Source organism: Rhincodon typus, chromosome 22, assembly GCF_021869965.1.
Source record: "Rhincodon typus isolate 14 chromosome 22, sRhiTyp1.1, whole genome shotgun sequence".
In the NCBI taxonomy this organism is placed as follows: Eukaryota; Metazoa; Chordata; class Chondrichthyes; order Orectolobiformes; family Rhincodontidae; genus Rhincodon; species Rhincodon typus.
Genome location: NC_063353.1, coordinates 2,395,164 through 2,417,847, shown reverse-complemented (window position 1 = coordinate 2,417,847; position 22,684 = coordinate 2,395,164). Strand labels below are relative to the sequence as shown.

Sequence of the window (22,684 nt, the reverse complement as noted above, 5' to 3'; positions counted from 1 at the left end):
TCCTCCAATTATTTTCAAGCAAGACCCCTGTTTAATGATCTCTCTGCTAATGAAAATTGGTCCTTTGTGGGCATTCTATTATATTTTATGGATTTCAATTAAACGTTCCTTCAGTTTCCCCTGTTTCAAAGAAAACAATTCCAGCTTATCAAATCTTTACTCTTGGCTAAAATTCTATATTTCTGGCAACATCCTCAGTAATCTCTCCAAACCCACTCTACTGCAACACATTCTTCAGGTAACAATGACCAGAACTCAGCTGGTGATTCCCCAGTTTAAAAAATACGCCCTTGGTCTATCTTTATCTTTTACGCAACTCCTCTAAATCTAACAAAACTTTCAACATTATTAAAATAGTCTCCCACTATCCAGATTCAATCCCTAAAACTAAATTCAGAACTGCCCCTTTTCCTGCTGAGTTAGCTGCATTGCGGCTAAAAGAGATATCCTCTTAGCATTTAAGAATTCTGCACTTTCTATCTTTTATGCTGAATTTATCTCAGCTAATATTGATTATTGAAACCCACAACAACAGCCTTTTTAGTTCGATACTTCTCAGCAACATTTTGACATATTTGCCCTACTATCACCCTCTGTTTGGAGATCTCTTTTGCAGTTTGATTGCTCCTATTTTGCTCCACACATCAACCCAAAAAGCCTCATTTGATGCTTCTCATGTCATTCCTGCTCACAGTTCAAGCTTCCTCATGTTCAGCTGAAAGAAATATAGTTTCTAGCAAACTAACTTACTTAAAGAGACAATGGAGGGGTTGGGAAGCTGATTGTGTGTCTCTGGGTGATGCAATGGAGGGCCTGCAGGCTGATTAGGATTAAGACAGTCAAGCAGATAAAAGGTGAATAAGGAGAATTCCAATGAGCTAGACGGCAAAGGCGGGGTGTTAAGGCAGGACAGCACTGTTGATCGTTCAAAAGTTGAAATAGCCAGTAGGAATTCAACTGCACTCCTGGTACAGACTACTGAAATACAAGTGAAAAGCATCTGAAACAAACCTCTTCAAATTCATATGCAGCAGCATCCACCATCTCCTTCTCTGACCAGACTCTCGATCTTGGGCCAATTACTCTGAAAAGCAAATTCATCTTATAAAACAGCATTAAAGGATTAAGTGTGATCAGTTTAGCAACTTCACATTCTTTTAATCTCCTGTTTTTCATAGTGTGAATTGGTAATGCCTGAATTTAAATAGTATAAAACGTCTTCCAGATCCTCCAAAGGGCATTAATGGATCGTAACACTGTAGCACTCAATCTTTTTGTTAATACCCTCTCCCATTTTTTATTTCAAGCTTTTGGGCCTCTTATCAAATGGACTAACTCCAATGGGGAACGGCTGCACAGGGTCTGTAAGATCTCTGGTACCTCACCAAAATGGGACTAAAAGAACAAACCAGATTACCGCTTCTTTGGGATGACAGAAATATTGGCCAAGGTACGAGGAGGGCTCCCTTCTCTTTGAATTATGTTTTTAGGTTGTTATGTTTACAAGAGAGGGAGGGGAGGGGGAGGGAGGGGAGAGAGAAGACAGCTATAGAAGGAGAAAAGACAGTTCAGTTTAGCATCTTAACTGCGGGACATCCCCTCAGCCTATAGTCCATTGCAATAAAATTTCAGCCAAGATTATATTGAAGATGTTAGAAGTAGCTTAAACTGTCAAATTCAACTCAACATCACTATTGAGCCAAGTCTGACAACTCCATGTATATTACGTATGAGAAAAAGTGGTAAATGTGAGTAGAATGATGTTGCTGTATCCTAATCATGAATAGTAACCCATATTTGCCTCCTCATTGAACCTGGAATGCTTGGCCAATTGTAGTTCTCCTCCTGCAATTCCAGCCAAGAGGGGTTAATCTACAATTGTTGAACCATTCTTTAGTCCTCAATGTTACATTCTGTGGTATTTTGTGCCTCCACGGCTCCAAAAAAATCCGACAAGCCATTACATCACCATCCACTAGATTAAAGGCTTGGAAAATAAGTGATCAAAAACAAATATTCCTGCAGCATTCAAACACAGAAACGCTCATCTCCACTAAGAATGATGCATAACAATGGCACACTTGACCTCATACCTAGAGACAATATGGACCGTAGAAGTGTCATATGCTCTTACATATGTTCTATCTTGAACGGGCAAGATTACCAAATTCAAAGGGTTTTTCCATCCCCGTGGTACTAGGAAGATTATAGTAACCAATCTACTTTTCCTACATTGCCCTCTCAGGCAACTGATACAAAGCCAATTAAAGCCGACTTTCTACTGAACTACTTTCTGCACACAAAGACATATCAACACACTGAATGAGCTTCAGACAGTGCATTAAAAGGCAAAAAGTCCAGAATCTTTTAAGAACCAATTAGATGTAATGAACGGAGCTAGATGAAGAAACAAATAGAGGCTGAGTGACCCTCACTGATCACATTGTCCTATCCAGCTTCATGTTTCTAATATTAGAAAATAGTTACTGTCACCCACACCAAGGAATATTCCCGCAGTATACAGCGGTAGAAATCAGGTTCTCTCACTGGACAGCGTAAAACAATGTGTTGCGAGTGTAAAACAATGGTTTGCACATACTTTCATACTATTGAGAATGATAGGACCAATTTCCTTTTGTATCTCTGAACTTGTTTGTACACTAGATACACTAGATAGAAAGGTCATTGTTTTAAATGATCCCTTACAAGGCAATAGATTAATAAATAAATGTTAATAATTTATGAAATCAAAAGATTAAATAGTATATCTAGCTCAACTAACATATTCTGAGAAATACAGCCTGCATCAAGGTCTAAGGTCAAGTACAGAAATAGAGAAGGATTTCTCCCTTCCTAAAGCTAATATGAAAGCACAATTATCAACTCCAAAAGGAAAAAAAATGATTGAGAAAAACATTCTTGGAGCTGCTTTAGAAAGTGATTGCCAGTGCTAAACTTAACAAAAAAGATTCAAGAAATCACCAGGAACAGCAGATAGAATCAGCATGCTCTTACTGTAATTCTTGGAAGCTAAATGGTCAAACAACCAGACAGAAATGGCAAAAGAGTAACATTGTACTTCATAGAGTCATATAGTCACACAGCACAGAAACAGACCCTTTGGTCCAACTAGTCCATGCTGAACATAATCCCAAACTAAACTAGTCCCACCTCCCTGCTCCTGGCCCATATCCCTCCAAATCTTTCCTATTCATATATCTATGGAAATGTCTTTTTAATGTTGTAATGTTACCTGCATCCATCACTTTCTCAGAAAGTTCATTTCACACATGAATCACAGTGTAGAAAATTTGCCTCGTGTCTTTTTTTAAATCTCTCTCCTCTCACCTTAAAAATCTGCTCCCTTGTCTTGAAATGCCCCATCCTAGGGAAAAGGCAACAACCATTAACTCTATACCTCTCATAAACTTCAACCAGGTTGTCTCTCAACCTCTTACGTGCCAGTGAAAAAAGCCTATCCAGCTTTTCTTTATAACTCAAACCTTCCATACCCGGCAATATCCTGATAAATCTCTTTTGAACCCTCTCCAGCTTGATAATATCCTCCCTATGACTAGGTGATTAGAACTGGACACAATGTAGGAAAAGTAGATTGGTTACTATAATCTTCCTAGTACCACGGGGATGGAAAAACCCTTTGAATTTGGTAATCTTGCCCGTTCAAGATAGAACATATGTAAGAGCATATGACACTTCTACGGTCCATATTGTCTCTAGGTACGAGGTCAAGTGTGCCATTGTTATGCATCATTCTTAGTAGAGATGAGCGTTTCTGTGTTTGAATGCTGCAGCAATATTTGTTTTTGATCACTTATTTTCCAGAAGAGGCCTTACCAATATTCTGTACAACCTCATCATAACTTCCCAACTCCAATACTCAAAGGACTGAGCAATGAATGCAAGCGTGCCAAATGCCTTTTTAACCACCCTGTCTATGTGACACAATTCATGACATAAGTGGACTGAATAATTTACACTTCCTAATGTTATCATGCTTTCAGGAAATATTAGATTTGGAATTCAAGTCTCTGACTTTAAGTATTGCAAACATTTTAAAACATACCTGTTCTCCAAAGATCCAACAACTAGTGCAATTAAGTAGCTTGGCATTGGAACCTAGAGAGAAAAATATTGTTCAGTGTTGGAGAGAATAACATTTTGTATCTACTGATTGCCTGTTGCAAGACCAACTGTAACAAATAGTGATGATTAGAAAACAAAATGTAAATGTTTATACAGAAAACATCACTTTATAATTTTGTTTTGCCTCAAATAAGCTGCAAATTTGTGGCACGGTTACTGTGAGGATGTTTTCCTGTGTTTTCTATTTCAAAGTTTTGTCAATAATTGGTTAAGGACAAATTAATCTAAATGTGCTGACAATCAAAACAGCATTTTATACTAAGCCGTTCACCGATATAAAGAGAAGCCAGCCTGGAGTAGGAATCATCTGTTCACAGTGCAGAATGCAATTATATTTCGAACAATCCCAGTGCTTTATCACAGTTTGAATAAGATCTTTTAGATTGCATTTCTTTAAATCTCCTTTCTATAATTTTATTCAGTCTTCCTGTCCTGGATTATTTTGAAGCATGGGCCTAGAAATTAGTCTGGATCCTAAATATGATGCCCCTTGTCCACACCTTAAAGAAGCAGCTAATCATTTCACCCTATGGCCTCACCAACATACTTCGCACAATATTTGGGGGAGACTGGAAGTGCTTTACCAAAGATTTTATAGCTGTCACTATATATCCTCAATATTGTTCTTTTTTTTAATTGCTTTGCAATATTTCCTGGATATTTAAGCTTTGTTGAAATACTTTACATTTATTTATTTGTATTTTCAATTCCATTAGATATTAAAATCTTTACAGTAATTTAGATGGGTTTTTAGTTTCTATTTTTCCCATCACCTTAAGATGTTTGCTTAGTTCAGTCAGTGTTACAAAGTTGTGTAGAATGATCATGAATTGGAAGGCAGGAAGATAGAATGTGTTTACAAAACATACTGAAACATAGAAGAGTGCGCGGTTCCTTTAAGAGGTAAAGTGCTTTTCTAAGCTTACAGATTTATACAGAAAAAAATGTCTGTATGTAGTTGAAGGTGTACAGCCAGTTCTGAAATTGAAACATGTATCAATTAGCTGTGTGATTTGAAACCTTAGGCTTGTTTTGATGTTTTACAACGAGCTAGGATCAGCCAATTAATTTAGACCAAGCACTTAGCAATTGAGAGCCAATTGAATTTAAATCTTGTGCAATTTAGTTCAGTTAGGGAATCGTTAGTAGTTAAGGGGGAATTGTTCGGTTTGTTAGTAATTCTGTTAATTTGTTCCCTGTTAGGGTTAAATAAATCAATTGTTACTTGTCACTTATAAAGTGACTATCAGGGATTCTCTTTCGTTTAATCACTCTTTTTAACAGATTATAAAGGAGAGGCGAGCTTCTCTGGGTGTTTCGGATTTAATTATTAGAAGGGAACCTCTAATCCCGCCATAACAGATTGGGGGCTTCTGTTTCAATTTAATTATCAGAGGGGTTCGACCTCCCTCCCTGTAACAGTCAGATAGGAAGATTACAAAAGTTATAGATTTTTACACTGACCATTTTCTTATAACCATAACATATCTTGGTGTCATACTGAAAGGAAGAAAAGATCAAGACAGCAAAGCAAAAGCTAGGAACTTTGACTTCAAGGTCCCCTACCTGCTACTGCAATACTCCATTCACCCAAAAAAAATTAAGAATGGGGATAAAATAAAAACTCAAATGCTTAATTAGAGTTTTTTGCTCTGTACTGCATCAAGGCTTCTACTACATTTGCCAATTGTATTAAATAGAAGAATAACAACACAAAAGCAGCAATGTTTCTGGTCCCAAACATTCCCTTCAAAAAACATTACTGTTGTATTCATCAGTGCCCAGCACCACAACAATACATACATACTGAAAACAGGGGCCATGTAAAGCTTTGCAGATGGAAACTTTGGGGTCCAAATTCCAACCAAACTGAACTTTTAGATTAAATATTTTAATCATTTATCCATCAGCTTGTTGTGAGGTCCAAGTGTTACAGACAATGCAGAGAGGTAAATTGAATTCCTTTATCTTTCTCCTCTTCTGTCTGTAAACAGAAGCATTTTACTTCATTTTAACTTAGACTGTAGCATGTTTCCCCCAAACCCAATTTAAAAATAACCCACAACAATATCTTTCAGGCTAAAACATGTTATTCATTAATGTCTATCAACACCTTCAAACCCAGTGGATGATGTACAAGCACAAAGCAAGTGTCAAGGAATGGGGTTAAAAATAACAATCAAAAAATAATGGATATTAATTTGTAATGTTTGCCTGAGATCCAAACATTAGTATTAGGAAAAGGTGTATTTTTTTAAGTTTATTGATGAAGTATAGATTTTAAAAATACTTTCTGACCTCATTCAAGACCTGACAGAAGTATCATCCATCCCTTGCTTACCATTTGCCGAAAACAGTAAATCTTTCTGCTGTCATCTTTGTTATCAACCAACTCCCCATCATGGTTCGCACTCATAAGAGCAACGAGTTCTTTTGGAACAGATACCTAAATGCAGGGGAAAAAAAACAATTGACCACTTATCCCAGTAAAAAATATGGTAAAAGAATAAAAACACAGAAACACAACAGATAATAATGTAGTTGTTTCGTTAGAATTTTGAAGTAAAAAAGTTAACAAATAAACCTCCAAATAAAATCATGGAATCTTACAACACAGGAGGCCATTCAACCTATCATGTATGTGGGGTTTTTTAAAGGAACTATTTGATTAGTCCCTTTCCCTGCCCACCACCCTGCAAGATTTTCTTTTCTTTTTCAGGGATATATCCAATTTTCCTTTGGAAGTTACTGTTGAATTTGTTTCCATCAGGCAGTACATTCTAGAGCAGAACCTGCTGCATAAAAATCTCATCTCCTCTGTGGTGATCTGTCAACTATCATTTCATCTGTATCCTCTGGTTACTGAGCTTCTGCTACTAGAAAGAGTTTCTCTTTCCTTCATCAAAATTCCTCAAGACTGAATATCATTAAATGTCCCCTAAACCTTCCCCACATGACTGAAGACTCTCACCCTTGTGTCATTTTAATGTTTTTGATAGGTTTATCTTAATTATATTGTTTGTATGTGTGATGCCTCTATTTATACACACAAGGACCTTTCTTTGGGATGGGCAACAAATTCTGGCCTTGCCAGTAACTTCTACATCCTATGAAAAAAAATGAATTATAATTAAAAACCTGATATGATCCAAAGATTTTATTAATTTGCTCTGCCGCCTTTAAAGATTTATCTATGTGAACGAACTGATCTCTGATTTTGTATTGCCTTAAAAATGTACTACTATTAAATTTATATGATCACTCCTTCCAAAATTAAACTCTTCAAGCTATGTTGCATTAAATTTCATCTGATATCTGTCCTAGCCTCTTCACTGTTCTGGGTATTTACAGGTTTGTTTTAATCATTTGTGTACTTTGCAATTACAGCCTTCTACACAAATCAAAATCATTAATACATGATAAAAATACTAGCCCCCTAGGGCATTCTAAATCATACTCAGAGGATACATGGCATTGAAACAGACCATTTGGCTAAACAAATCCATGATGGACTCCACTGCATTTTGAAAAGTGACTGTGCACCATTATACTCTCCTTGCACCCAATACTGTCATTGCCTCTTTAACTAATTTGGTGCCTGTGGGATTAATGTAGACAGATCTACCAAAACAGCAGCAGGAAGACTAGTTCACACCCTGTGTTATAGGTAGAGGGAATGACCAAGGAGGGAAATTACCAACAGATATGTCATCACGGATTATTCTAATATGTCTACTGGTGTTTGATTTCAATGCTCCAAAGTTACTGCCTAGGAACAGATTGCTTCCTCAAATTGGAGTCAGGGATGGTAAAGAACGGGCGTCAAAAGAGGGAAGGGAATAAATTAGATTATACCAGTATCAAGAGAAGCCCCTGTTGAGCAGCATTGGTCCATTTGAAAATATTGTGAATTGCAAAGTGAAATACAGAATAAAATAAAAAGTCAAATATTTAGTAAGGTCATTTGGGTGGTAAAGCAATTTATTTTAAAATTTAATATTACCTGCAGTCAGGTAAAATGATCACATTGGATACTATCTAGTATCCTCACTATGTTTCTTTACTGACATATTCCCCTTTTTCATCCCATAAGTGAAGTTCAGTTCTACTTTATGTTTCAAAAAGCATGTGAAAGGCTAAAGGAAGTAAAATCTGTGCCAAAGGAGCATTGTCAAGCTTCAGCAAGTGTCAGCTTTTATCTTTCGGATCATGGCTGACTGAAAATATTTTGGGAGGGTGCATGGACAGGTAGATGACGCAAGTCAAAAAGAACAAAAACATCGAAAGTCGATCACACCCAAGAAACTGTCTGTCAGTCAAACAAGAAGCAGGCTTGGAGACTTTTACAGCTCAGATTACGTGACCTTGACAACCAACAGGAGATACAAATTAAGGCACAAAGTTCAGCACTGTTACAAACTGGCTGACTGAAAGTTTAAAAATGCAAAATGTAGGTGAATTCTTTCTACACAAATTGACAACTGCTTAAATCTGTAGGTACTGAGCAAAAAGTTGTGGTGCCCTGGTCTAGCAACAATGCAGGCAAACAAATCATCAACCTTTGTCATATTTGAGAAATTAATTTCCATTATCAGGTCTACGTGGTTACATACCCGAGCATAGTACGTGCTTTTCACAGATGGTGTGTCCTGGCAAGGGACCATGCTTCTGCAATGTATAGCCTATAAATATATTTTAAATAAACACAATAAAAATCACACAGTCCAGCCATTAAAATTCAACTTTAATAGATATAAATAATCTACCACCTAATCAGTTATACGATCAAACAGGGAAAATAAAATCAGCCTCACTCTGCAATTTTTAGATTAAGAATATTCAGTTAACTCTAGTTCCAAAGCCATGATTCCGAACAGTAACTTACTAGAAGGCCTCTTTCTTGGAGCCAACATAACTAATATTAATGCTAGTGTCATTAAGGCACATGTTTGTAATGACCCTGAACCCCAAAATGGGTCATTTTAGAAAATTAACATAATAAATAAGGGGAGTAGGCCATTCAGCCCCTTGAACCAGTGCCACCATTCAAGATCATGGCTAAAACAAATAATAACAGAAATTGCTGGCAAAATTCAACAGGTCTAGCAGCATCTGGAGAGAAACAGAATTAATGTAGAATGCAGTGACCCCTCTTTAGAACCGGAACAAGATCATGGATGATCCGATTTGGTCTGAACTTTACTTCCTGCTTGTGCCCAATAACACTCAACCATCAACCAATATCTTGTCTAGCTCAGCCACACTTACATTCAATTACCCAGCTTCCATTGCTCTGCTCTCCACAGAACAGGAATGTTCTAAATGTACACTGATGGTATTCGATTCTACCTCATTTCCACCTGTCTCATCCCCTCCACTGTCTCTAAATTAAACTGCTTTTCTAACATCTATTAGAAAATGAGCAAAAATTTCCAACTACATAGAAGACAGAAGGCATTATATCTCTGCCTCAGTTGCAAACCCTTCCTCAGCCGTCAATTCCTCTCGGGGGCTGAAACAGATGGTTTGCAACACTGGTGTCATGTTTGCCCCAGCTTTCTTTACATATTCCCTGTAAGATTGTCTATTTCTAGCCAAGTAACATTGTCCAACATTGCCCTAAGTGTTTTCTTCATCCCTGCTTGACCTCTAGAGTTGATTATTTCATCTGGCTGTCCTAACTGTAGCCTCAGCAACAGCCTCATCCAAAACTCTAACCTCTACTTAACACTTGCCAAGTTCTGCTCACCTTCTCCCTCAGGTTCACTGGCAATTAAGTAATTCCTTCATGTTTAAATTCTCATCCTTGCCATTAAAAGCATCAAACTATGGTTACACTCTCCCGTTTCTTACTCCAGCACCTTCGCTTTTTTCTTATTCATTTGTGGGATGTGGGCATCACTGGCTGGCCAGCATTTCTTGCCTATCCCTAGTTGCCCTTGAGAAGATGGTGGTCGGTTGCCTTTTTGAACCGCTGCAGTCCTCCTGCTGTGGGTTGATCCACAATGCTATTAGGGAGGGAATTCCAGGATTTTGACCCAGTGACAGTGAAGGAACGGCGATATATTTCCAAGTCAGGATGGTGAGTGACTTGGAAGGGAACTTGTAGGTGGTGGTGTTGCCACACGTTTGCTGCCCTTGTCCTTCTAGATGGAAGTGGTTGTGGGTTTGGAAGGTGCTGTCTGAGGATCTTTGGTGAATTTCTGCAGTGCATCTTGTGGAAAGTACACACTGCTGCTATTGAGTATTGGTGGTGGGGGGAGTGAATTCTTGTGGATGTAGTGTCAATCAAGCAGGCTGCTTTGTCCTGGATGGCGTCAAGCTTCTTGAGTGTTGTTGGGGCTGCACTCATCCAGGCAAGTAGAGAGTATTCCGTCACACTCCTGACTTGTGCCTTGTAGATGGTGGGACTGGCTTTGAGGAGTCAGGAGGTGAGTTACTCACCGCAGTATTCCCAGCTTCTGGCCTGCTTTTGTAGCCACTATGTTAATGTGGTGAGTCCAGTTGACTTTCTGGTCAATGGTAACCCGCAGAATGTTGATAGTGGGGGATTCAGTGATGGTAGCACCACTGAATGTCAAGGGGCGGTGGTTAGACTGTCTCTTATTGGTGATGGTCATAGCCTGACATTTGTGTGGTGCAAATGTCACTTGCCACTTGTCAGCCCAAGCCTGGATATGGTCCAGATCTTGTTGCATATGGACGTGGACTGCTTCAGTATCTGAGGAGTCACGAGTGGTGCTGAACATTGTACAATCATCGGCGAACATCCCCACTTCTGACCTTCTAATGGAGGGAAGGTCATTGATGAAGCAGCTGAAGTTGGTTGGGCCGAGAACACTACCCTGAGGAACTCCTGCACAGATGTCCTGGAGCGGAGATGATTGACCTCCCACAACCACGACCACCTTCCTATGTGTCAGGTATGATTCCAACCACTGGAGTGTTTGCCCCCGATACCCATTGATTCCAGTTTTGCCAGGGCTCCTTGATGCCACACTCTGTCGAATGCAGCCTTGATATCAAGGGCTGTCACTCTCATCTCACCTCTGGAATTCAGCTCTTTTGCCCATGTTTGAACCAAGGCTGTAATGAGATCAGGAGCTGAGTGGTCCTGGCGTAACCCAAACTGGGCGTCACCGAGCAGATTATTACTGAGTAGGTGCTGCTTGATAGTACTGTTGATGACACCTTCCATCACTTTACTGATGATCAAGAGGAGACTGATGGGGCGGTAATTTGCTGGGTTGGATTTGTCCTGCTTTTTGTGTACAGGACATATTTGGGAAATTTTCCACATTGTCGGGTAGATACCAGTGTTGTAACTGGAACAGCTTGGCTAGGGGAGCGGCAAGTTCTGGAGCACAAGTCCTCAGTACTATTGCCGGAATGTTGTCAGGGCCCATTGCCTTTGCAGTATCCAGTGTCTCCAACTGTTTCTTTATATCACATGGAATGAATCAAATTGGCTGAAGACTGGTATCTGTAATGCTGGGAAACACTGGAGGAGGCCGAGATGGATTATCCACTCGGCACTTCTGGCTGAAGATCGCTGCAAGTACCTCAGCCTTATCTTTTGCACTGATGTGCTGGGCTTTTCCATCATTGACGATGGGGATATTTCTGGAGTCTTCTCCTCCAGTGAGTTGTTTAATTGTCCACTACCATTCATGACTGGATGTGGCATGACTGCAGAGGTTAGCTCTGATCCATTGGTTGTGGGTTTGCTTAGCTCTATCTATCACTTGCTGCTTTCGCTGTTTGGTGTGCAAGTAGTCCTGTTTGGTGGCTTCACCAGGTTGATACCTCATCTTCAGTTATGACTGGTGCTCCTCCCGGCATGCCCTCCTGCACTCTCCATTGAACCAGGATTGATCCCCTGGCTTTATGGTAATGGTTGAGTGTGGTTTATGCCGGGCCACGAGGTTGCAGATTGTGCTGGAGTACAATTCTGCTGCTGTTGATGGCCCACAGCACCTCATGGATGCCCAATCTTGAGTTGCTGGATCTGTGCGAAGTCTGTACCATTTAGCATGGTGATAGTGCCACACAACACGATGGAGGTTGTTCTCAATGTGAAGGAGGGACTTCACTACCCCAAGATTGCCTAGTTTTGCCAATTCTGGCCCTCGAACTCCCCTGTTTTTATCATTCCACTACTGGCAGCCATGACTTCAGAAGTCAATACCCTGTGATCTGCAATTCCTACCCATCACACTCCTCTTCAAAAGACCTCTTTTCTTTCCTTCAAGTTGTTCATTAAATTCTACTTCTTTGACCAAACACCGAGACATCTGCCTAAAATATTCTGTGACTTGGTGTTAAATTGGACATGAAAGATGCCTTGGGATCTACCCTTCATTACTTTAAAAGCATTAATTCAGTGATATTGTTGAAATGCATACAATCAGATAATTTAAAACAATGTAATTTAGAAAGACAGTTCCAAGGCAGAGCATGCATGCATGCCGGAATTAGATATTTCACAATAGCATTGCGGTAACGGTGCTAATACAGAATTACCAACTAGTACAGATTATTTGTGCACGTCCAACAATAAATTCTGATCAACAAAGGCTCCCAGCCAATCCATAAAACTAATTTTTTAAGTCAGGAAAGAAAGTTCATTAGTGAAACATTTTAAATCAGATTTGAGCATTTGACATTTATGCATACAAAAAAAAGGTGCCCTCGGTTTAATTAACTTGAAATAAAGAGGCACCATTTTAAGACTGAGATGAGGATAAATTTCTTCTGTCAGTGAATGGAGTTGTTTTGAACACCTTGCCAGAGAGACCCGTGAGGGCAGTGTCTTAAAGGCCGAGATAGATAGATTTTCGATCAGTAGGGGAATCAAGGGTTACAGGGATAATGCAGGAAAACGGGCATGAAGTATGTCCGATCAGCTATGTTCCTTTTGAATGGCAAAGCAGGCTCGAGGGGCCAAACGACCTACTCCTATTCCTAATGATCTTATTAAAGCATTTTCAATTATTCCCAATAAAATGCCGAAGTCAAACTCAGCAGCAATGATGCACTAGAGATTTTTACTAATTTCCAGATTGATTGCTGTTCCAAGGTCTGAGTAAAATTCTCTTCAAAACCAATTATGAGTAGTATAGGGCAAACCAACAGAGTTTGGAAAATTGTTCAAGCATATTCTAACTGTTAACACAAATGTCAACTGCAGTCAAACACACAGAAAAGTCCATTGCAAGATTGTAACTTAAAAAAAAGTCAGGTATTCTAACTGTTGTACCTGACATTGGCTAAACAAGTATGGGTGCTTCTTCCCAGCTGTTTGCTCAGCAGTGAGCCACTGCAAAGCTGAAGCTTCTGGTGATGTCTCATAAGTAACCTCCACCACTGTTTGCTGGCCCCTGTAAAGTTAGAAATTGTACAAATCAATACCGCACACCAACAGTCCTACATCAATCCTCCAATAGTGTAATACAAGGCATATAGACCTGAACATCCCTTGAGTAGGGGATTGCGTTCTTGCAGGAAGGTGGGCGAGAGGAGGTGTAGTCTAGGTAGCTGTGGGAGTCGGTGGGCTTGAAATAGACATCAGTTTCGAGGTGGTCACCAGAGATGGAGACAAAGAGGTTTAGGAAGGAGAAAGAGGTATCAGAGATGGTCCAGGTGAATTTGAGGTTGGGGTGAAAAGTGTTGGTAAAGTTGATGAACTGTTTGAGCTCCTCGTGGGAGCACGAGGTGGCGCCGATACATTCATCGATTTAGCGGAGGAAGAGGTGGGGGATTGTGCCAGTTACACTGCGATCCCCTACTGCCAATTCCTCCGCCTCCACCACATCTGCTCCCAAGATGAGGCATTCCTCTCCCAAACATCCCAGATGTCCTCGTCTTTCCAGGACCGCAACTTCATCCCTTCAGTGGTCGAAAACGCTCTCAACCGCAACTCTTGCGTTTCCTACACCTCAGCCCTCACACTCTCTCCCCGCAACAAAAACAAAGACAGAATCCCCCTGGTCCTCACGTATCACCCCACTATCCTCCGGATTCAACGCATCATTCTCCGCCACTTCCGCCACCTGCAATCTGACCCCACAACCAAGGATATATTTCCCTCCCCACCCCTATCTGCTTTCTGGAGGGACCACTGTCTCCATATCTCCCTCGTCCACTCCACACTCCCCACTAGCCCCACCACACCCGGCACCTTTCCCTGCAACCGCAGAAAGTGCTGAACCTGCCCCGATACCTCCCCCCTCACCTCCATCCCCGGCCCCAAAAAAAATTCCACATCAGACAGATGTTCACCTGCACATCCGCTAACATGGTCTATTGCATGGTGGCCTCGTCTACATCGGTGAGACCAAGCGGAGGCTCGGAGACCATTTTGTAGAGCACCTGCACTCGGTTTGTGACAAACGACAACATCTTCCAGTCGCGAACCACTTCAACTCCCCCTCCCACTCCCTGGACGACATGACCATCCTCCAGTGTCACAATGACGCCACCCGGAAACTGGAGGAGCAGCACCTCACATTCCGCCTTGGGAGCCTACAACCCAAATGATCTCAATATGGACTTTATTAGCTTCAAAATCTCCCCACCCCCGGCCTCATCCCATAACCAACCCTCCCTCTCATCCCCGCCTCCTTGACCTGTCCATCTTCTCTCCCACCTACCTGCTCCTCCCACCTCACTGACCAACCCCCACCATTGCCTACCTGCACTCACCTATCATCACCCCACCTTTCTCTATTTATTTCAGAGCTCCCACTCCTCCCCCATTTCTGAAGAAGGGTCCCGACCCGAAACGTCAGCTTTCCTGTTCCTATGATGCTGCCTGGCCTGCTGTGCTCCTCTAGCTCCACACTGTGACATCACTGGCACTATCTAGAGAAGTGAGAGCGCTCTTCATGAAAAATACCTGCTCCTTTGTCAAAATTAAAATAGATTATCCAACAAATTATCACATTTTGCTGTGCATAAAATTAAGTGCCTTCAATCACTGGAGTGAATGCTTCAAAACTAATACAGGTGCTAATTGGAGGTGCCCCAGTAACATGGAAGGCATGTTTGATTGCACATTAATTTCTCCATCTTTACTTCATGAAACTACTTTTTAATCATTTTAAATTTCTTAATTCCTCATCCTTCTGAACTCAAAAGGAGGGGAGAATAGGAAATATTGGCATTCATGTCACACAGTGGTTTTACAGCATTAACCCTAGGTCTCTGGATTAACTAGTCCACTGACCAGTCCATAATAGTCCACAGAAGAATAGAGCAGATGAATGTGCGACTCAAGATTTAGTGCAGGAGGAAGATTTTTAGATTCCTGGATCACTGGTACGTTTCTGGAGAAGGTGGGACCTCTACAACGGGGATGGTCTGTACTTGAACAGAATGGGAGTAACACCCTTGCAGCATGCTAGTGCTATTGGGAGGAGATAATTCAGCAGGAACAGATGTCACGATGCATTAGTTCAACAGTGCCACAGCATAACTTATAAAAGGAACCGAAGAAGAGTGAATTCAGCCATGTGATGCCTCAAGGGAATAAGGCAAGGTTGAATGTCCACTACTTTAATGCCAGGAGTACTAAAGGTAAGACAGATGACTTAGGAGCACTGATGGACACATGGAATTACAATATTGTTGCCAGGAATGTGGTTATGCGAAGACAAGATTGGCAACTTAGGACCTTCAGGCAGGACAGGGGAGTGTGTGGAAGTGGAGACGTGTTGCATTATTAAAGAGTCAGTTACTGTAGTAAGAAAGGATAATATCTTGGAAGGGTTGTCAAATGAGACCTTGAGATTTGAATTTAGAAATAAAAAGGGGGCAGTCCACTGTTAGGAGTGTATCATAGGCTCCCACTCAATAGTCAGTTGAAGAGCAGATATGTAGTCAATTCACTAAGGCAATTAAAAATAATAAATCGGGTAATTATGTTAGGGGATTTCAACTACTCCAATATTAATTGGGATAATCACAGTATAAAAGGTTTAGTGGGGCAGATGTTTTTAAATGCATACAGGACAGACTTTTCCATCAATATGTAAATGATCCTACAAGGAACAGTGCAACCCTGGTCTGAATTCTGGGGCAAGAAGCTCAAGGTGATTGCGGAGGAGCATTTCAGTGACAGCGAGCACAATGCTGTAAATTTTAAGCTTCTTACATGAAAGGAGAAAGATGGTCTGCAAAAAAAGGATTGGGGTAAGGCACATTTTATTAAAATAAGGCATAATCTGGCCAAAATAGACTAGTACAACTGTTGGAGGGTGAATCTACAGCAGAGTAGTGGGAGGCATTCAAGAGAGTGCTGGGATGAGTACAGGGCCAACAGGTTCCCTTAGGGTAAAATGTAGGCCCAGAGAACCTTGGGTATCTCGGAATATTCAGTACTCAATAAATGGCAAGACACTAGGAAGCTGAGGAATCTTGGGGTTCTTGTCACAGATCCCTGAAGGCGATAGGACAGGTTAATAGGGTAGGTAAGATGATATATGGGACATATGCCTTTGTCAGTTGTGGCAAAGATTATGGGGGCAGAGGGAGTCCAGGTTGGAACTGTACAGAACTTTGGTTAGGCTACAGCTGGAGTGTGTGCAGTTCCGGTAACCACACTTATAGGGTGGAAGCAACTGCACTGGAGGTGGCGCAAAGTAGATTCACCAGGATGTTGCCTGGAATGGAACACTTTAGCTATGAAGGGAGGTTGGAATAAGCTTGGGTTGTTTTCTTTGGAACAGCAAAGGCTACGGGGGAACTGTTAGAGATGCATAAGATTGAGGTTCATGGGCAGGGTGAATAGAAAGCAACTGTGCTCCTTAGTTGAAGGGTCTGTAACAACAGTGCATAATTTTAAAGTGAAACACAGGAGGTTTAGAAGGGATTGGAGGAAAAGCCTTTTGGTGGTAAGGGGTCTGGAATGCACCGCCAAGGAGGGTAGTTGAAGTGGTAAACACACAACCTTTAAAAAACACTTGGACGAGTACTTGAAGTGTCATACATTCAAGGCTATGAACCTAGTGCGAAAAAGTGGGACTTGTATAGGTAGGGTTATATTTTTGATGGTACAGATTTGATGGGCTAAAGGGCCTCTTCTGTAAATACTTACCCCAGTAAAAATAAGCACTATACAAAGTGTAAAAAAAGAGTTAACGTTTCAGTTTTTTAGTATCTGTTTATTTCAGATTTCTACTGTCAACAGCATTTTGGTTGAGTTATGATCAAATATGTACCAGATCAAAAACACAGATTCAAGTTTCAAAAAGAATCACAATAAGAATGGGTGGGTTGGATGGGGGAAGGTGCTTGTTACATGGTCAGCCAAGTGAACTTTATAGAATATGAGTTCTCTGACTGGGGCTGTTAATCTGGTCCAATTAGGAAGCCTTGGCGGACAGATATAAACTGGCTGGGAACAGTCTCATCATTTTGCATCAATAAGTGTGGGGCAAGCTCATCATTTTCACTAAATTCACAAACTGGGGGGGGGGGGGAGGGAAGGGTTAAAACCAGATGTTTCTATAACAAAGAAAACAAATGTGAAAGAAGACAGAAAACAAATAGCTTTAAAAATATCTCTGGTCCTGTGTAAACATGCCAGTTGATGTACAAATTACAAATCTGGGTGTGAATGGAATTATAAATGGAATGGCTAACCAATAAATTTAAAAATAAACTTGAGTGAAAGAGTCATTATAAAAGTCTTCATTCCAGTTTGTTATCAGATAATCTGACCCATAAGGGTGCAGCATCACTGGCAGGAGGGTGTAGTTAAGGTGCAACTTTTCTATCAGCAGGTTTCATTATGAACATAGACATGGAAATCTATAAACACAAGGACAAATTCTACATCTTCAAAATAAGTAAATCCAATAATTTTGGCCCAATTATTTCACTCTTTTGACCTTGCCACATCTGAAAATTTGACTTCCACCAGCAACTCTATGCGAAATTAGCTAGTGTTAAATAACAAGATTTGACACCAATTACTGAAGGATTAAATGAAGCAAGAAGATTTACTAGGTTTTAGCTTCATACCGCAGCAATTTATATGGAAGAATAATCGTCAAGGGTGTTCCTTTGTAAGAGTGCTTATTTCCAAGTGAAAACTTGACTTCTTGTCCATTGACTGTAGCCTTGAGTATTTTAAGGTCTCTTGTATCCAAGATCTGTAAATAAAGTATAATAATCACAGTTATGTACCAGCTAAATCAGCTTAATAGTGATGCAGATATATTAAGCCATAAAAGCTGAAAGCATGGTTGTAACTACATAACTGGGGAGGTGATATCCTAGCGATATGATAACTAGACTATTAATCCAGAGACTCAGGTAATGTTGTGGGAACCCAGATTCAAATCCCACCATGGCAGGTGGTGGAAATTGAATTCAATAAAAAAAAAATCTAGTATTAAGTGTCTAATGATGACAGTGAAACTGCTGCTGATTGTTGGAAAACCCATCTAGTTCACTTATGTCCTTTTAGGGAAAGAAATCTGCCATTCTTTCTTGTTTTTTTTTGTTCATCCCGGGATGATGGCATTGCTGGCTGGACCAGCATTTATTGCCAATCCCTAATTGCCCAGAAAGCTGTTGAGAGTCAACCACATTGCTGTGGGTCTGGAGTCACATATAGGCCAGACCAGGTAAGGTTGGCAGGTTTCCCTCCTTAAGTCATTAGTGAACCTGTTGGGTTTTTTCAATAATTGACAATGGATCCATAGTCATCATTAGACTTTTAATTTCAGATTTTTTTTATTGAATTCAAATTCCACCATCTGCTGCTGTGGGTACTCAGAACATTACCTGGATCTCTGGATTAATTGTCTAGCAATAATACCACCGGGCCATCGCCTCCCCCAAGTCTGGTCTGGTCTACATGCGACTCCAGACCCATATCAATGCGGTTGACTCTCACCTGCCGTCTGGACAATTAGGGGTGGGTAATAAACACTGGCTTGGCCAGTGACCTCCGCAACTTGTCAATGAATTAAAAAAAAACAAAAATCTTCAATTTGTAAGTATAGTGCTCAAATACAAGATTTCCTTTGTTTGCAAGGTTAACAAAAACTACAAATCCTTTTTTTTAGATATGATATTGTAACTAATTCTTTCACATGAGTACAAATCTATATATATCTTATACAGAAAAGAAACTACAGGTAAAATTTCTGTCTTTAGAATGGAAGTGAAAATTGGAAAAGAAAGCAATGGTAGAAATACATGCTCATTTTTAGAAATAAATTAAGCAAAGTTAGCAGTGGCAGCGTTTCAACAGCAACCGTTTATCAGGACGAGGAAAGGGATAATAAATTGCAGATGATTTTTTTTAAACAACATTATTTACCCTCAATTCCATATCAGCAACATTCGGATGTAATTATCATGACATATCAAAGTCCACATACCAAGGTTCTGTACAGGAATTGATTTGCCAAAGTAGCTCAATGACTTTCACGGCTTAATTTTGCTACAAACATTCACAAAGTTTTCCATTCAGCTGGAGTAACGCCATTTGTTCCAAGATTTAAATTCAGGGTAACCAACCACAAGAGTCAGAAAAATATCTGTTTTAATGCATTAAAAAAATTGGTCTCAAACGAACAATGTCTAAAGCTTGATCCTGGGTGTTAAGACTGTTTAATTTTATAAGAGTTCAGCTACCAATCCTATTATAAATTTACTATTGAGCTGCAAGTTTGTCATTTATATAAATGATTTGGATGTGAATATAGGAAGTATGGTTAGTAGGTTTACAGATGAAATCAAAATTGGTGGTATAGTGGACAGTGAAGAAGATTATCTCAAAGTACAATGCGATCTTGATCAGATGGGTCAATGGGCTGATAATTTGCAGATAGAGTTTAATCTAGTTAAATGTGAGGTGCCACATTTTGCGAGGGCAAATCAGTGCAGGACTTATGCACTGAATGGTAAGGTCCTAGGGAGTGCTGCCGAACAAAGATTCATAGTTCCTTGAAAGTGGAGTCCCAGGTAGACAGGGTGGTGAAGGCGGCATTTGGTATGCTTGCCTTTATTGGTCAGTGCATTGCGCATACGAGTTGGGAGGTGATGTTGCAGTTGTACCAGACTATGGTTAGGCCACTTTTGGAACACTGCATTAAATTCTGATTTCCCTGCTATAGGAAAAATGTTATGAAACTTGAAAGGGTTCAGAAATGATTTACAAGGATGTTGCCAGGGTTGGAGGTTTGAGCTACAGGGAGAGGCTGAATAGTCTGGGGCTATTTTCCCTGGAGCATCAGAGCTTATAAAATCTAGAGGGGCATGGATAGGGTGAATAGTCAAGGTCTTTTCCCCAGGGTAGGGGGTCCAAAATTAGAGGGCATAAGTTTAAGGCAAGAGGTGAAAGATTTAAAAGGGACCTAGCTTTTTCACACAGAGGATGGTGTGCATGGAATGAGCTGCCAAACGAAGTAGTGGAGACTGGTCCAATTACAACATTTAAAAGGCATCTGTATGGATATATAAATAGGAAGGGTTAGAGGGATACGGGCTAAACGCTGGCAAATGGGACTGGATTAATTTAGGGTATCTGGTCAGCATGGATGTCAAACCAAAGGGTCTGTTTCCATGCTGTCCATCTCTATGACTCTAAGTTAAATTTAGCAATTATGTTATCGCATAAAACTACAGAAGTGGTAATAATCAAGTGCTGCCATATTACCTGGACACAGACACTTATCTGTCACATCTTTTATTAAACTATTTCACTTTGGTCTCCTCTTTTAAGATATCCATCGCCAAACTAATCTTTGATTACCTTTTCTAATATCTACGTCTTTCAGCAAATTTGTTTGACAACATTACTGAGAAAAACATCCCAAGGTGCTTCCATGTTAAAAGGTGCTACATCAATGCAAATAGTAGATTGCACTGTAAGTAGTGATTGCATTTCGCTCCTACCACACTATGCTGCATACTCGAAGGCGTTCAGGGATCTCAACTGTTGATATCTCCCATTACTTTTGCTGATCTTCAAGAACTGGCTGATGGGGCAGTTACTGCCCTGGTTGAATTTCTCGTGCTTTTATTGAACAGGACACACCCAGACATTTTTTCATGTAGCTTGCATAGTGAATAAAGTAATTTCCGAAACCCCTTTCTTCAGCACCATAACCGGCATGTTAGCATGGCGCAGTATCTCTGTTGCATCTAGTGCATTCAGTCATTTCTTCATAAGTGGAGTGAATCAAACCGACTTGGTTCTGTGATGTTGAGGTTCTCAGGAGGCTAAAATGGACCATCCATTTGAGACTTACTACTTACACTCTTTAGGTTCTGCCATCAGAGGCTAGGGATTTAAAGGAAATAGCCTGGAATGAACTCATACTGCTAGTCAGCATGTCAGTAATCCTGTGTTGTTGTTACATCAGATTAGCCCCCAGTTTTAGAGCGTTGCTCCTGCCATACTCTTGTACACCCTTCGTTGAATCAGGGTTAGCCATCTAGCTTGACGGCACCATTGGATTTGATTTGAATCTACTCCATTTAGCATAGTAATAATATCACACAACCACACTCTCATCCTCAGTGTAAAAGCAGGAATTCATCTCCACCAGAACTGTTCAGTGGTCACTTCATCCATTACTGTCATGGACAGATGCCTCTGCAACAGGTAGATCAGTAAAAACTAGCTAAAATAAGTTTATTTCTCATAACCCACATTGGTACCCTTGCCAACAGCCTTGTCTGACAGAAGTACCACTACCAAGCCACTCTTGGTCTTAGACAATGTTCTATGCCCACTCCACCTTCAGTGCTTCCAAGTGGCATACTGATTCATAGATATTTTTAATCAACTTGTGCAGACATGTTATGACACATTTGGAGGAATAGATCTTGAGGCTGGACAGTTTGGCCCAGAGGTAGGCTTGCTACCACTGTGGCAATAAGAGCCTTCTTTGAAATCATATTTCACTATATGCCATGGTGGGACATGAACCCATTTACACAGATTATTCTGAGATTTTGGATTGCTATATCAGTGACATTACAACCATGCCATCACATCCTGTTCTATTCTGATCATAAGCTGAGGAAGGGTAGGAGCAATCGATTAGCATGAGGTAACCTTACTCATGTTTGACCTGATGCTCTGAGTTTAATGGTAATCCAGAGTCAATGTTGACGACTCCCACTGCTGCTTAGTTTCAAGGGGTACTGGCATCTCTGAGCTGGGTCTGTTGTGATAGTGGTACTGGACATATCAGAATGTAGCGATGGAGGATTAGGAAACATCAGCTGAAGGATTGGAATTTGACCATGTCAGGCTGTTGCTTGTCTTATATGTGTGGCAGCCCACCCAAATTTTGCTTTGACAAACATTCAACTGGCTTTCAATTCCATTTTGACTCAGTGCAAAAAGGTAAATTTGTCAAGCATCACAGTACCAAATCAAGTACAATTCACTATCCATGCCAATGGAGAGGCAAGCCCGTCACAAGTGCCCCCAGGTCTCTTCCCCTCCCCTCCCCTCCCCTCTCCCCCCCCCGTCACAAATGCCCCCAGG

The 22,684-nt window shown here is 40.5% G+C and overlaps 1 protein-coding gene across 1 annotated transcript in view; it reads right to left on the bottom strand.

The window, feature by feature from the left end:
* Positions 1-22,684, bottom strand: part of lta4h (leukotriene A4 hydrolase) — a 45,766-nt gene that overhangs the window by 22,239 nt on the left and 843 nt on the right. Inside the window, exons 2-7 of the mRNA XM_020510250.2 lie at positions 18,190-18,320; positions 13,424-13,544; positions 8,778-8,846; positions 6,506-6,610; positions 4,085-4,137; positions 1,012-1,084 (exon numbers count right to left, since the gene is read on the bottom strand). Of these exons, the coding sequence (XP_020365839.2) occupies positions 1,012-1,084; positions 4,085-4,137; positions 6,506-6,610; positions 8,778-8,846; positions 13,424-13,544; positions 18,190-18,320 (552 nt within the window). The remainder of the gene's footprint in view (positions 1-1,011; positions 1,085-4,084; positions 4,138-6,505; positions 6,611-8,777; positions 8,847-13,423; positions 13,545-18,189; positions 18,321-22,684) is intronic.